At 39.1% G+C, this 15,907-nt stretch overlaps 1 protein-coding gene across 1 annotated transcript; it reads left to right on the top strand.

Moving 5' to 3' along the window:
• The first annotated feature begins 1,637 nt into the window (after positions 1–1,637).
• On the top strand, positions 1,638–13,954 carry gxylt1b (glucoside xylosyltransferase 1b). The gene is made up of 7 exons (XM_042511322.2): positions 1,638–1,941; positions 3,926–4,136; positions 4,264–4,395; positions 5,664–5,915; positions 6,142–6,265; positions 6,480–6,652; positions 11,663–13,954. The coding sequence occupies exons 1-7, from the start codon at positions 1,739–1,741 to the stop codon at positions 11,822–11,824; spliced, it is 1,257 nt and encodes a 418-aa protein (XP_042367256.1). The 5' UTR covers positions 1,638–1,738; the 3' UTR covers positions 11,825–13,954.
• Positions 13,955–15,907: the final 1,953 nt, after the last annotated feature.

The following is a 15,907-nucleotide window of genomic DNA, read 5'->3' as shown; positions in this document are numbered from 1 at the left end:
CTGTCATCAGTCACTTTTATGCAGGTGCATGCATGCTTACACTTTTTGTGTCACTTGTAGCTTTTTTCTAAACAGGAAGTGCTTTTTGTTGTGTTTTCAGCTCCATCTGGTGAACAACTTCATAACTACTTCTTACACAGCACATGTAAGTTCAAAATTTACAGATCAGGCCCAGAATGCAGCTTTGCATGCATTAAAATGGTCCTTATCCATGTAATACTTGCATCAAACATCTTTATAACATAATTATAAAGTTTACAAAATCCTTATGTTGGCTTGAGCATATGTTACGGTTTACACACTAATTGATCATCCCATGCATCAGTCAATAATCTCATTTTCCCACACTAAATGAAAATGCAGTTGACGTTCAGGTCTGTTGTCTACACATCAATAAGGACAACTAGTCTTTTAAAGCCCTGAATAGGTCTTTTCATAGGTGAAATCAATTGAAAGTTGCTGCAGACACAGCCTGAGGGGGGGAGGGGGGAGAGGGAGGAATCAGCTCTGCTTATCGCTCCCACCCTTCCCCCATTAAGGGTCCCGACCTCCTGCTTCTGTTGCATGAAGTGAGAGCATCAAGTGGAACTGGAAGGATAGAGAAAGCCGGAGGTTTGTTACGGCCTTCAAAGTAAAGGCAGTGGCTGAACATAGGAACCTCAGATGGCAATAAAAGGAATACTTCACACACAATAATCATTCGTATATCAATTACTCAAAAAAATCCACATACAGAGAAAATTCTTGATGAACTTAAAGATAAGAAGTCCGCATTTGACAACAGCAAAACATCTATTCTCTCAAATAACTTTATAGTAATCAAAGTCTTATTCATCCAGTCATATTGTCAGCACTTCTCAAACAGACTTATCTATGCTCTTCAAAGCCAGACTCCACTGATAAAAACAGTAGTTGTGTTATGTGTGTTAAAAGCTTTAGTTCAGATTCACAGAAGTCATACACAGCCAACAAAATGACAAGTTGCATTATGATGTGTTCCTGAGCCTCCCTTTTTTAAGAGTTTCTCCCTCCATCTCATTATAGTCTTTAAGGGTTTTTTGAACTAGCAAGCATGAGCATGAAATAAAGTTCCCATTTTAAAGTGCATAACTGCATCAATGGGTTTTAAATGTTATACATGATCACAGAGAGCAAGTAACCTCCTTATCCAATTTACCACAGCATTTTTAGCAAAAAAAAAAAAAAAACTACTCTGACTTATTAGACATGACATGGTCTTAAACCTTTCAATGCTTCCAGTTACGTAGATGATAAAAATAAAAACAAAAATATTAAGTATAAAACATAACAGGCAGAAAGGCAGAAGCAGAATACAATGCGGTGAAGTTTAGTACAGTAAAAACTATTGTAAGCTTGACAACAATGGGGCCCTTATGTTTTGTTACACAGTTTTTCACACAGTGACACATAGTCTTATAATCTAGTGGGGTAGCAAATCTGCTTGTAATCACAAAGTCCTCCTAATTGGCCACAATAGACAAGACATTAACTCATTACTTCAGATCAAAACAGACAAATAACGGGTAAATAAAGACAAAACAAAACAAATCTAGAAAAGCGTTGCAGAGCTTGAACATGACCGCCAGGGGGCTCTAGAATTTTATTTTGTAAACGTTGACCGGAAATGCGCCATCACTTGGGCGAGCTTCGCAGTTATTATTCTACGATAGTTTCTGTGTCATGAGTTTAGCTCCGAGTTGCGTTTTAAAACTCCAAAATGCGGCGTTACATTCGTGCACTGATGCTGTGCACAGTGTTTGCCGTGTTTTCGGGCTTATACGTGTACAGTAAACTGTTTTACTCGGACGTTTCGGGCGGTGGGAACGGACCGAAGAGGGGTTTCATCCCACAGAGAGTCCCCGGAGGCAGGCGAGGGGCCGCGGACAGAATCGGGCCCCAAAACCCACACTGGTACAATAGGTAGGATTTAATTTTCATTTTTTTTCCTGTTTAAATGAGGTGCATGTTGTAAACAAACTAGGACTTCTTCTGATAAGCGCGGGTATAGATATCTGTATCTACTGTGTGTAACACTTGTGATGCACAGGAATGTGACACTAAATGATTTAACTGCTCTAAGTGGTAACGTTACACTTAATTTTGCCAACGTTACCTTTTTAATTCGGAAACAGCATCCTAACGTTTGTGACACGAGACTTGAACAGGTGTGTCCGGTCTCACGCGCAGCCCTCCTGATGATTCCGAGATTATGATACTGAAGCTGCAAATAGTTGTCATGATAAGAATAGACCAGACTACATTTACAATTTGGCATTTTTTCATCATAACAATCTGATAGAACAAAAAAATCCCAATTGAAAGCAAATGGAAAATCCGCATTTCAACACATGAAGTCTTGAGTGAAACTTTGGCTTTACAACAGCTTTGTTTATTCATACCTGGCTGTTATTGTAGCTGCCAGATGTTTGGGGATGTTTTATAATCCCTTATAGTGGTCAGCCATCATAGCTTTATACAAGATAAAATCCATATTACTACGTAATAAAAATGTTATCAGTGTCATCAGCAATTGTTGTGGGCCAGAAAATCTATTTTTAAAAAGTGATGTTTGTTTTGTTAGACCAAAAGAACACATAAACAATGTTTACTATCACACAAGAACTTTGTGAACACTTTGAGAAGCTCGAACCAGAGGATGAATGATTTTTATTTAAGTACTTATTTCAGTTACAAAGACATATTGGTGGTCGTCATTCAAACAGCTAAACTAATCTGAGTTAAGCACAATTTTTTTTTCACAATCTGAAACAACTTTAGAGTAGACTCGGTCTGCAAGTAACACTTATTTTCAATGTTGATGAATGTGCCAATTATTTTCTCGATTAATTGAGTAGTTGTTTGTAAGGTTGCAATAGTATGACATTTTCATGGTACGATAACCATCTCAGAAATATCTATTTCAACGTTATGCGGTATTACACAGTAATTATTGCTATCAGTTACAATAACCCATATCTGAATGAAAACAGAGGGGTTTTTCGAACACGTAATTATCATTGAAACCTGAAACCATCTTTTCTTAAATGGAAGTATGTGTAAAAAAGGCTCCATTTTGAGAATAAAGTGAATGAATAAAGTTGAGATTCTCCATCCAGTTGCGTTTTTTTCCCTCCAATTACCATCAGTTTTCATACCACTGCAACCCTAGTTCTTTGATCTAAAAATGTCAGAAAATGGTGGATAATATAAATCAGTGCTGTACAAAGCCCAAAATGACATCCTCATATGTCGTGTTTTGTCCACATTCCAAAAGATATTCAGTTAGCAGTAATAGAGAAGTAAATAAACCAGAAAATATTCACTTGGAAGCTGAAATTAAATAATTTAATCAATTATCAAATTAGTTAGCAATTTATTTAATAGCTGACAACGACAACTAATCAATTCATCATTGCCGCTCCAAAGTACACACTCTGGAAGGTTAAACTGATGTCAAACCAGAGTATGATCCACTCTCGAACTTCACTATTTCAGGATTTAAGGATTTATTCAAGGTTCACTGATTTATTACCTGTCACATGCTGTATTTGTGCAGTGAAATGTGGGGCAGGCATACTCCAGAGGATCTGCTAAAACTGCATAATGCTGATATTAACATTTCTTCTGGTAGCTTGACATATACTATTTCTCAGTAATATTTTTATTTAAAAAAAAAAAAGAAACATGGAGTTTGTTTGCTTTATTGACACTAAGTCAGAAGTATTTTCGAAACGTCACACCTAAATCATGTGTCCTTTGGCACCAAAGGTCATAACAAAAGAAAATATGGCTGACACCTATCCCCCCCTAAAAAAAAGCTTTTTGTCAAAACCATGCAATATTACAAGCCTGTTATTACACTCAGGACTTTTCACCCATTATAACATCTGTCCAACTCCCTCAGGTACATAATGCGTCAGCGGGGCAGGGTGGAGGCAGGTGGCGGCAGCGTTCAGAGCAGACCTGAACCTCCCATGCACCTGGCCGTGGTGGCCTGCGGGGAGAGGCTGGAAGAGACTCTCACCATGATCAAGTCTGCTGTGCTTTTCAGCATCAGGCATCTGTACCTGCACATCTTCGCTGAGGATCAGTTACACGCCAGCTTCATGGAAGCGGTGAGTGGGAAATATTTTGGAAATTTAAGTCTGATAACTGCAAATTGCTTGCTGTTGACTGTGACTGACCAAGAATTGATGTTGATTATATCCTAGTAATTTACTGTGTGTGTTATCTGTCTTCCAGCTGGAGTCGTGGCCTGATTTTGTCCGCTCTACGTTCAACTACACGGTCTACTCCATCAGCTTCCCCAGTGAGAACGCAGCCGAGTGGAAGAAACTCTTCAAACCCTGCGCTTCTCAGAGGCTCTTCTTACCTGTGAGTTTCTAATATAGAGAGGACTCTTCAGCATGAGAATCACAGTGGAAACACATATCCAGGGTTTGCACAAGGTCACTGAAGTACTTGCATTGTCAGGGGAAAAAATTAAGGACTGGAATGCCTTAATAGCACCCCTTTAAACAAAGGGCTTAAAACGTCCTTGAAATTGAAATGAAAGACATATTATATCATATTTTGACCGAAGTTTTGTTCATTAAGCCATTATAATTAGACTGAATCTGAAATTGCCTCACTGTTTAACACCACTTTACTTTTTACTAAGATTTGTTTTCCTCTCTTCAGCATTGCACCAATGTAATAGCTTCACCAGAAATTGAGAGTAAAACTTGAGCTCCAGCAGGCACAGTTTCCTTGAGCTACTTTTAGATGGTTCTATTTTAAATATGTAAATACGATTTTTCCTCTCTTCATAATATGAAAAGCTTTTTGTAACAGGTACACAATTTTGTCTGATATAAAGCAGCATGATGGGGTCTCTTACTCTCCTCTTTTGCCATGTGCAGGCGCTTAGTAGGTGTGGGGCAGGCAGAAGAACACTGCTCAGTTATAGTGAGTTTTTATTGTTTTATTGATGCTTGTGCTTTGAAATTTTCTCCAGATTAGAACTTTCAAAAGTGCGAGAAAGTGTAGAAATATAGGAGTGTTAGCACTGTAGCTCTCATGCCATTCAAATGTTTTGTTGGGGATTTTTTTCACAGTTGTGCCTAAAAAGAGTGTCATAAGTAAGCCTTCACTGAATAGACATTGATTACGTTAAAAAGTTTTTGAAAACTTTGAATTTCATTTTGTATTGTTTGCATAAAGCCTGAATATCTGACATCAGTTTGACAAAAGTCAATTGGTTAAAAATGGCAGCCCATGGCAAAGATAACAAAACAAAACAAAAAAAAAAAAACAAGAAGTGGAACATTTTGAGCTCTGAATATAGTACAAAACAATATTGCCAAATTCAGACCGGCAACTTTATACCTCAACAGAAATTGAAATATATGGGAAAAAATGACTTTACAATAAGAGTTGCCTGTGTATATACAGGAGCACTGTAGTGAAATGAAATGTTTCCAAATCATTACAGTTCACCATTATACAAGTTCAAGGTTTATAATATATTCTGCTATCTGGGGCAAAATCTCCTTAGTGAGGCCACTGCTAAATGTACCGGCACCCTGCACCACTGGAGAGCACCCACGTTATTAATATTCTCAGTGACATCTGTCTTTGTGCGTCTCTTTCAATCTGTGCAGCTTATCCTAAAAGACATCGACTCGATTGTGTACGTGGACTCAGACATCCTCTTCCTGCAGCCTGTAGACCGCCTGTGGGCGTTCCTGTCCCAGTTTAATTCCTCCCAGCTGGCTGCTATGGCCCCGGAGCACGAGGAGCCCCGTATCGCCTGGTACAACCGCTTTGCCCGCCACCCCTTTTACGGCAGGACGGGCATCAACTCAGGAGTCATGCTCATGAACATGACGAGGATGAGGAACATGTTCTTTAAGGTAGGACTGAATGCTGAAGACATATTTCCCATTTTTTGAGAAATGTATTTGTTTACTGTGATTGTGTACTACTTGATATGGCCACAAGGTGTCCTCCTCCTGCTGCAGTTGATTTGCACTGAGGTCTGTGATTTTATTCAGTGTGATCCTGTTGCAGTGTGAAGCTCCTGACACTTCACCACTTGACAACATTGTGACACAGGTGTGTGTATGTGTGTGTTGACAGAACGACATGACAGCTGTGGGGCTGCGTTGGGAGGAGCTGCTGATGCCTCTACTTCAGAAATACAAACTCAACATAACCTGGGGAGACCAGGACCTTCTCAATATTATTTTCCATCACAACCCTGGTGAGGCTGCACACATAACATGCATATTTCCACATGCACAACTGTACGCATTTATGCATGATGCTTTTTAGCCTCCATAGACAAACTGAAGAGGAATTACTTTGTTAGTCAGTGTTCAAATGTACATTTTCTAACTAATCAAACTAGTTAAAGTCCACAGGATGCCGTTTTATAGCGCTGATTTGTTGACTCTATTTTAATGCTCCATAACCAGAGTGCTTGCTGGAGTTTCCGTGCCAGTGGAATTATCGTCCAGATCACTGTATCTATGGCAGCAACTGTGCGTCAGCTGAAGAAGATGGCATCTACATACTGCATGGAAACAGAGGGGTTTACCACGACCACAAGCAGCCCGCCTTCAGAGCTGTTTACGAGGCCATACAAAAGGTGGGCCCGCGTTGGTGTGTTTGTAAAATGCTCGAAAACACTTGTTTATGTTGAGGCTTTGTTCATTCAGAATTCAGTTTGCTGTATTGGCCTCTTCTTATGTTTGTCCCAAAGATGTTGGGCCAAGATGCGGGTTTGACATAGTGGGATTTATGCACAGTTCAGACCCAAAAAAACATTAGCAACAGCAAATTTGCTAATGCGTCAGCTGAGCAGATTTATCTGCTGTAATGTTATCTAATGATGAAATTAATTTCATGCACTGGGGGGCACTTTCATCAATCTTTTAAAAACTTTTTATTGTTCATGTCAGCCATTTTCATCACAGACTGGTGCCAGACTTGCAAAAAAGCTTGAGGATGCTTTCGCATTTATGATGTCTTTCACTTAGTATTATTGAAGACCAAATATAGATGATAAGGTATAGACATATATATATATATATACACAGTATTCTAAAATATGAACTTAAAAAATGGGTTTTAGTCTCTGCCCCTGAAACTACGCTTATGCTCGCCATGAGGGTATGCAAGCCTAAAATCACCTCACAAAGTATTTTGCTAAAAGTTCAAAGGCTCTGCAAGTTGCTGCAGTGTTTGATCGTCTATCTCCAAATTTTTATGACTAGGCACTTGCTGCTTATTCAAAATAATGAATACAATTTAAAGATTAATGTGTCAGGGTTTTAGAAAGACAGCCTCTTCATTTTTTAAATGCTTCAAAAACAAGAGATGTTAAAAATCTACATTTGAGCGGAGTTAAATTATTTACAGAATATTCCATCTTTCAACATTTCATTATAATACATTTGTAGTCCCAGATATTTGACTCCATCTCTTACTGTATAATTGAATAATATTTGCGTGTTAGGTCTATGCTGTTTTGCCAGTCACACTTGTTGACTTCTTGCTTCTTCACAGAATATTTTGTTTGTATGCCCTCTGGCATTTCAGACAATACTGCAACAAATGCGTTAAGCTTAAACGGCTTTTCTGCATACTCGTAGCTCACATGCCATCTGCAAAGGCCTGCGCATCACTGTCTTGCTTGAGTATAAACAAGACTTTACAGGCTTTGTGCCATACTGTTTTAAGAGCTCACAGACACTATACAGGCAGATATTGATGGGAGCCTCATGTTGTAGTCTGCCATGAGTAGAGGATGCATAATACTCTTTGTTTTTTGTTTTTTTTTACTTTAAACATGTTTTCTCCTTATAATCACAAGTTTTATTCCATTATTATTAATATTTCCATCCACACACTGTGCAGAAAGTTTGACAAAAACACATCTTGGGAAATAAAGTGTCTACCAGACTGAAGACAAGCAATTGCCCCCTTTTCAAAGTCTCTTGGGTGCATTAAATTTAAAAAAAAAGGGACCATGGTGAGTCTTTTCAAAGTGTTGTAGGTGTAATTTAGAGCAACATCTGATGAAAGGAGCCCTTTTATAACCCCGGTGACACACCTGCTCCCCTCCTCCACCCCGTCCCTTTACCCTCCTAGATGAGATTTTGGATTGGTGCTGACCCTAAAGTCCAGAAGTGTTAGTGACATCAGATTGTCTGCGTCGGAAAACAAATCTCCGCCGTTTCCTGAAGGTTGGCGTGAAAGCTAATTTCCCCCATGAGGATGTTTATGGGTTGTTTACCAGCAGTGTAATGATATTGACGACACCAGTGGCATTTACTTAATGAAGCCATCAACGTTGGGAGTGTCATTGCTTTCCTATTAACAAAGCATTGAACATAGATCAGAGCGATGGCTGATCCATACCTTATCCATGGCCTGCAGTTAAAACTGCCGCTTTATGGGACAGGATCAATAATAGCAGTAAACACACATGTACCTGTGCTGCTACAACTGAGCATAACCGTACACACACGAGCCCTTAGCACGCACTAACACACCATTTTTGCAATAGCTTGTATTGATACTTTCATGTATGTGATTAAGTCTGGTTTGCCAGGAGTATGGATTGATCCTGAGTGCATTTCATCTCGCTGGACAGACCATTTCATCCATTTTTAGCTTGTTCATCTGCAGCAGAACTGCAGGCTATCTGTGTGGTGTTATGGAGTGAATGACAAACAGCACAGCACATTGGCAGCTCAGTGAAAGCGTGAGGGAATTGAACTCAATTGCAGATTCACTTTTACTCAGTTTTGACACAGAGAACAGTGACAGGGAAATATTAAAGTTCAAAAATAGAACTTAGTGACAGCAAATGTAGAGTTATTTATTTGCTTTGGCAAACAATTGCCTCATGTGTGAAGGAGGATAGGCTCAGTATAACCCAACATCAAACATGGCCCAATGTGCAATCCTGTGCTCCCATCTGCCATTCCCAACCTGGCTTATATACTGGCACTAACGAATAATTTGATAGGGTTTAACTCTTTGCCATCTGATGTGCAACTTTGTGTGCGCACAACTCCATGAAAGGCAGGCAAAACTAAAGGGGCAAAGCTGATCTAAAAGGGTCATACAGAGAGGTTAGACAGAGACGTTGAGGCAACAGAGGCAATCTGGCAAAAGCCTGAGAGTGAGGTTGGAGAGCACAGATAGTGCAGGTGTGTAATCAGGTGGCAGGTCAGGTGAGGGTTTGAGGCTGGGAACACAGGTGCAGCTGATCACATTAACGGTGGCTTTGTTGTATTCCCTCCACATTTTAAGCTCTTCTGTTTTTTTGTTGCAGACATTGATATAACTCATCCACAAGCCAGCTGTCTGCTGAGCAAAATCATAACTGCAAATATTTTTATTCAACCAGCAAGGGCCTTATTGATATATTTTTTAAAAACACAAAAATCTCTATTACAATAGTGTCAGGGCTGAGACAGGCAGCAGCACATTTAGACAAAGTTGAAGGCATAAAACAAATAGTAATTGCAGAATATAAACTACAAACACAGCAGATGTACCACACATCACTGAAAAGCTAAATCAGCAAATCAAAGGTATAATCATGCCCACAGCAAGACAAAGGCTGATAAACGTGTCATTTATGTTGGGCTATGACCAAGATTTTTTCTTTTGTTTTTTTTTTTTTTAATTTAGTTTCTTAATCCTTTGCTGGTAATCTTTTAATCTATAAAATATAACAAAATAGTAAAATCAAAATGTCTCAGAGCCCTAAGACACATCTTCAAATTGCTTTTTTGTCTGAAAAATAGTAAAAAAACACAGACACACTCAAAATTGAGATGCTGGGACCAGTGAATAATTCGCAACTTTGCTTGGTAAATGATTAATGGATTATCAAATGTTTAATTTTCTGTTGATCAACTAAAAGATTAAGCCCCAATCAGACAGAGCACATTGTGTGGGTTGCAAAACGTGAGGCGTAATGCACTGCGTTTTTGTTGAAGCGTGCCCCAATCAGACAGAGCTTTGTCTGCAGCTTGCTATGTCTTTTTTTTTTTTTTAATTGTTTCTAGACCTTGCTATTTTACTGTGAAGTAATCTCCCAGATCTGCTGTTAACACCATTGGCCTGTTTACTATTTTACTAAAATGCCACTGTCACATTCAACGTCCTGCTAAGCCACATTTAAACTTGTATGCTTCAGCACATGCCATGTATGCTACCACTTGTCATATCCACCACTGAAGATCCGCCTTTCAGTTTATCTTGACAATGGGAAAATAAACTCTGATGAAGTTTGTACAACTTGAAAAGTTAAGGACACTTCTGCTAAAATGCATGGCGCATAGCGCGGAAAAATATGAGGCGCTCAGCAGTGTAAAAGCAGAGAGCAAAACTCTGAACTCTCTTTGAAAAAAATTACAAAAAGCCACCACAGCCTGAGAAAATAAGCTCTTGTCTTAACAGGGCCTGAGTTCGCTGTTTATGCCATACATTGGTCTATTAATGTCATAACAAGTCTTTTGTTCTACCTTTAAATATAGTTGATTTTTAATAGTATATTTTAATTGATAAACTGAAGACAACTGAATGGAAGTCAATGACCATGCACTGTGTCCTCACATGCTGTGTCCCCACACAAAGAAATGGCAATAGAGACAGTACTGCTCCTCCCTGTCTGTCTGCCTGTCTGTTCAGACAGACCACAGCGGTCTGTCCGTCATAAAACATCTCCTCCCTCCCTCCGCTGCAAAAAGCTGAGCCCAGGAAGCAGCAGTTAAATTTTACAGCCAATGGTACGTTTAGAGTTGGGAGTGTGCACACCAACAGTGCCCCATCAGCTGCTCAAAATCAATACACCAACTGTAAATGCAACTTTATGACCAGCATGTGTGTGTGTGTAAGTATGTGCTCATAAAAACGCCATTCTCTCTGTGACCCAATATCAGGGACCCAACCCCAAGCAAATGAGCTGGCATAAAAAATGGTAATTCCCCTTTGATTTCCTCGGAGCATTGTAAAGGCTCCTTCATTATTGGGAAGACATGAAATTTCTTCTGTAATCCCCGGTTATCACCGGACGCTAAGCCTATAGCATAAAACTGACTCCAACAACGTGGACCGCTTTATGTTTTGCCCGGCTGACCGATCAGATTAGATTTGGAGTCCCTTCTGAGTTAAGCGTGCCTTGCGGATTTAGTTTTTAATTTATCCTGGGAAAGATATCTTCCAAGCCAAAATGCTGCCCAAAGCACCACTTTGCCTGCTTACTACGGGAATCTGATCAATTCCACTGGAACAGTCGCAGGCTGAGCGCTGTCCTCAGGGGAGCTTTGATAGTAGTTTGGGATTTCAGCTGCTCATTTTAAGTTTTCAAACCCTCGCCCCCAAACCTTTAGACGAGCACCACCCCCGTGTTTCAGCTCTCTGAAGAAACAAGAGAGTACTAGTCATCTTAGTTGGCAAGTCTCCTTCATACCACAGAGTCTGTCTTAATAATCAGTCCTAAACGTTTATCAGGATGCTTTTTGATCATGAGGCCCAATGTTACTGTGTAATTCTCTGGTTTATACAAATAATTCAATGGATAGGAAACACTGTACATTACACCAAATTTAACCACTAAATCATTTTGTCGTTCCAGTACTCTTTTGGCGCAGACCCAGTGACTTCTTTGTTGGATCCACTCGAAGAGGAGCTGTTGAAGACGACGCACACTTACTGTGGTAAATCTTACCCACTCCTCACCAAGAGACTGGCACACAGCCTGGCAAACATCAACAGAAAGGCCCCACGAGGACGGTGACAAAACTGAATCACAATGATGGGACGGAGGCCAAAAAGAAAGACTGTGTCTTAAACCTCACAAGCTTGGACAGAAAGACTTTACTGTGACTGGACGCACAAACTTTTCCTTCAGCAAGAAACTGGACGTACTACTTCAAATCATAAAAGCACAACGCTGCTTCGAAAAACAGGGTTTTGATAAAACAAAAAATGCAACCACTACTCTGTAAACATGTTTTTACCCAGCAAACTGGTCAATAACAATACACCTGAGTTGTCCAAAGATGCATTTGTGGACAACTAATGAGTGGAGCTTTTAGTTAATTTTGGTTAACAGCTGCTCCATAAGACAGTTGGTTTTGTCTCAAACTGAGACCGCTCACCTCTCGTAAATTGCTCTGAAAAAGAGTGTGATGTAAAAGCTTGAAATCTACTGCAAATGTTGCAAAGGTCACTCGGCCTTGTAGCAAAATACTGAACTTAGCAGAGAAACAAATTTACCACAGATTGACACATGGATTTTTCCCAGGTGTTTAAAATATAGATTTCAACAACATTTTAGATTTTACTGACAGCTGAGGATTTTTCTTTCTTGAAAACAGCAAGCATCCTCTCTCTTATCTCTTCCATGTCATAATGTTCTCCTTTCCGTGCATTACTGACTAAAGGTGAAAAAGCCTCACGGAGAAAAAGATGCATAAAAGTTTGGAAGAGTACCTGTTGACTTTCCATATTGGAGAATTTACCGACACTCTTATTAAGAGAGACAAAAGAATCATACGAGAACTGAACAAAGGCTTTCAGCAGGGCCCGTTTTTAAAGAACTGTATGCACTGGACCACTTTTTCAACATTCAGAAACCATTTCAACGCCAACAAGATTGAAGAGAAGCGTTTTCACAGGACATGAATGGAATAATAACAATCATTTCTGAGTTTGTAAAGTTATTATGTCAGCAGTTACTGGAAGATGTGAGTTTTTCTAACAGTGGCAGGGACAGAGCATATGGGAACCTCTATTAGAGTACTGCTTTCCCGAGTTACGTTTTGTCCATAGAAATAGAACAATAGTACTGTGGACACTGCCGTTAAATCAGCGTAGCAGAATAAGAGTGGCGGCTGTTTTTGTGTATTGTTGCCATTGCAACTGTTGTTCTATTGTAGCGGGCAAACTTCCGCATAAATAAATGAAAAAATAAAATAAAAAAATGACTTGCAGCAAGTCTCTAACTCACTAAGGTGAGTTTTTTTAGTTATGACCAAACAAGCAGTGGAGTGTTACATTTCAAAATAAGCAACCAGTTCATTTTTTAACCGTTCACTAACAAAACTCACCAAAACCACCTTATTTTGTGTCTGTGTAGTTTGGATGACGTGTTTCATGAGTTAACAAGACAGTTAGGTCCCTGTTATTCTCAGTTTGGTGAAAGAGAGAAACTTGGATTGTTGTACGGTTGTATTTCTATGTTTCTAAGCAACAATCGTCTTCTTTTTTAACGGTTTGATCACGGTTAACAGCTCAATGTCTTTGTGATTCATGATGTTTTTATGGTTCTGTCCTTTTTTTTTTTTTAATCTGTTACACAGGTTACCTCAACCTGAAAAAAAGCTCAATGGGGGGGTCATTCAAATAGTCATAGGTCATTTTTATGTTGTTTAATGTCAGTCTAAAATGTTGTGATTTGGGGTCATTTGATGCAATGCAAACTTTTGTTTCTGTGTTTAAGTTAATGCATTTCTTTGTTTCTGGCACACTGCTGAATAATTGTATGTTTTGTACTCATTTTTTTAAAATTATTTTTGATAAAAGCATGTCTGGCCAATGTACACATGCAGATATGCTAAACACGGGTTAGTTTACAGTACAGCCAGGGTACATCATGTTAAAAGAAATGCTGTCAAACATGTGAATAAGCTATAAGTTCCTCTCCTGATGCCAAAGCTTTTCTTTTTATTACTATTATGGGTTTTACACCATTGAATGTATTTTTAACACTAAGGGTTGAAATCAATTTGTTTTTTATTAGTACTTATGTTGGTATGGTTTTAATATGAGGATATTCTCTGTGACATGTTTACTTGCTGATGTGTATGTGTTGTTTTTGTGTTTTTGTTTGTTTTAAAATAAAGATCACTTGAGGTTTGTGGGATTTGTATGACCGTGTGTTGTCTTTAACCACCAGAGGGTAGCATTTTTCATCCTAATGATAAGGGATAAAAGGTACTGTAAAGGTAATTATGGAATAACTGTTTGTTTTAAAAGATGAAAATAAAGCAAATAATCTGAAGGGAAAGGCTACATATAGGTCACATATTATGCTTAAGTTCAGGTTGCTACTTGTACTTTGGGTTCATACCAATACAAGTTTATACACCTTAATGTTTAAGAAAAAAAAAACATAACTACATTTCTCACAATGTCTGCCTGACTTTACCTGCAATCACCCTCTGTCTGAGATGCTGCGTTTTAGTGCCTGTCTCTTTAAGCCCCCTTTCCAAAAAAGCCCAATGTGCTCTAATTGGTCATTGTTTCCGTTTCTTTAACATCTGCGCTCTTGGTGTCTCTACATTTTCATTGCAGCTGGGTAATTATTAACAGCACTGCAGCTGCAGTTCCTTCCTTTAAATATAGCATAGTTTAAAAGGCACAGTTTTTGAATATGGACTGTGTGCATTTCTCAGTGGATTTAGCATTTTGATACTTTCACTGTATTTATGTTTGTATTATCAATGGTTGCTTTATATGAAAAAAGACATGGAAATCTTACTTTTATAACATGGGACTTTTAAGAAAACTAAAACCAAAAAAGCAGAACAAGCAAGCAAGAAGTTCACTTTCACTTGATATATTTTAGGATTGCTGTTATAGCTACACAGGGGCTTGGATCAGGCAAATACAAACATATCATATCAAATTTTTTTCTCTTTTTACCAGCATATGGAATCATTGTTAGTTCATGCTATAAAGATTTAGCTTGAAGAAGATTGATGCTACGTCTCTATCGCCTCCCAGGACCAATCAATAGACTTGCCAATAATCTATGACCAGGCCACCGGAGGTGCTACACCACTTCTGCGCCAACTTCGAGGTGCTCATAAAGTGTAAGTGATGGACCAACAATGCAGCCGTATAGGTACCTGTCTGTGACACTGCACGGCATTGACTATGGAGAATGAGTTTATGCTTATTCCCATTAGGTGGGAGATACAACCACCCATTTACGGCTCCAGAGGCAGTTTGAATTATTGCACCAGAAATATCCGTCATTCATCACTATATATCCATATGAGAGCTTATCAATTACCTTTATTGACCTGTGTGCTTAAATGCAACATGTAACAGGGCGGGTCCCAGGGGAGAGGGAGACAATGGCTTGGATTGAGCACCACGCTGAAAAATTCAATATGGCTCGTTCCCCAAGGTTTCATTTTCCCGAAACTACATGTTTTATATCGTAATAAATAACTCTGATTTTATTTCTTTTGTGCCATCGCAGCTTGGAGAGAAACTATTTAAAATAAATATGTGACCTCCAGCGTTTTGAGTGGGGTCGGACTGGGTAGAGTGGAAGATGAAGGGAAAATGGGCACATCACAGAGTAATTAAATGTACGCTTGTGTGTGTGTGTGTGTGTGTGTGTGTGAGTGAGAGAGAGAGAGAGAGAAAGAGGAAAAAAGAGAACGTTTTTTTTCTTATTCAGGTAAGGTTGGCCATTTTTCTCTCATTGTCACGGGACAAAATGTTTCAGTGGAGTGATGAGTGCATAGTGGGAGGACAGAAAGAGGCTGATGGAGTGTGTTAGTGATGAAAGAGAAGAACAAGGCTGTCATAGCCAATATAGCAATTAGGGCACTTTGCTGCTCCAGAGCTCCATCTTTTGGTTATTGCTTTCCTGAGAACAGAGTTGGACCTCTAAATGGTATCATCAAATGAGAGCAGCAACAGAGAAATTTCTAGGGAAACAAACACACTCAAGGTTTGTGAACCATTTGGAGGATGTACAGTGTAGCAGTGAATAAATACTGGGCTAATTATGAACTATTTATCATGCATTCATCCCATACTGTAAATAACCACCAAGGGAAAATCTGGAAACGATAAA

The sequence above is a fragment of the Plectropomus leopardus genome, chromosome 22 (genome assembly GCF_026936395.1).
Source record: "Plectropomus leopardus strain MGB_pleo_1.0 chromosome 22, ASM2693639v1, whole genome shotgun sequence".
Taxonomy (NCBI): Eukaryota; Metazoa; Chordata; class Actinopteri; order Perciformes; family Serranidae; genus Plectropomus; species Plectropomus leopardus.
This window is presented reverse-complemented; position numbering and strand designations above follow the sequence as displayed.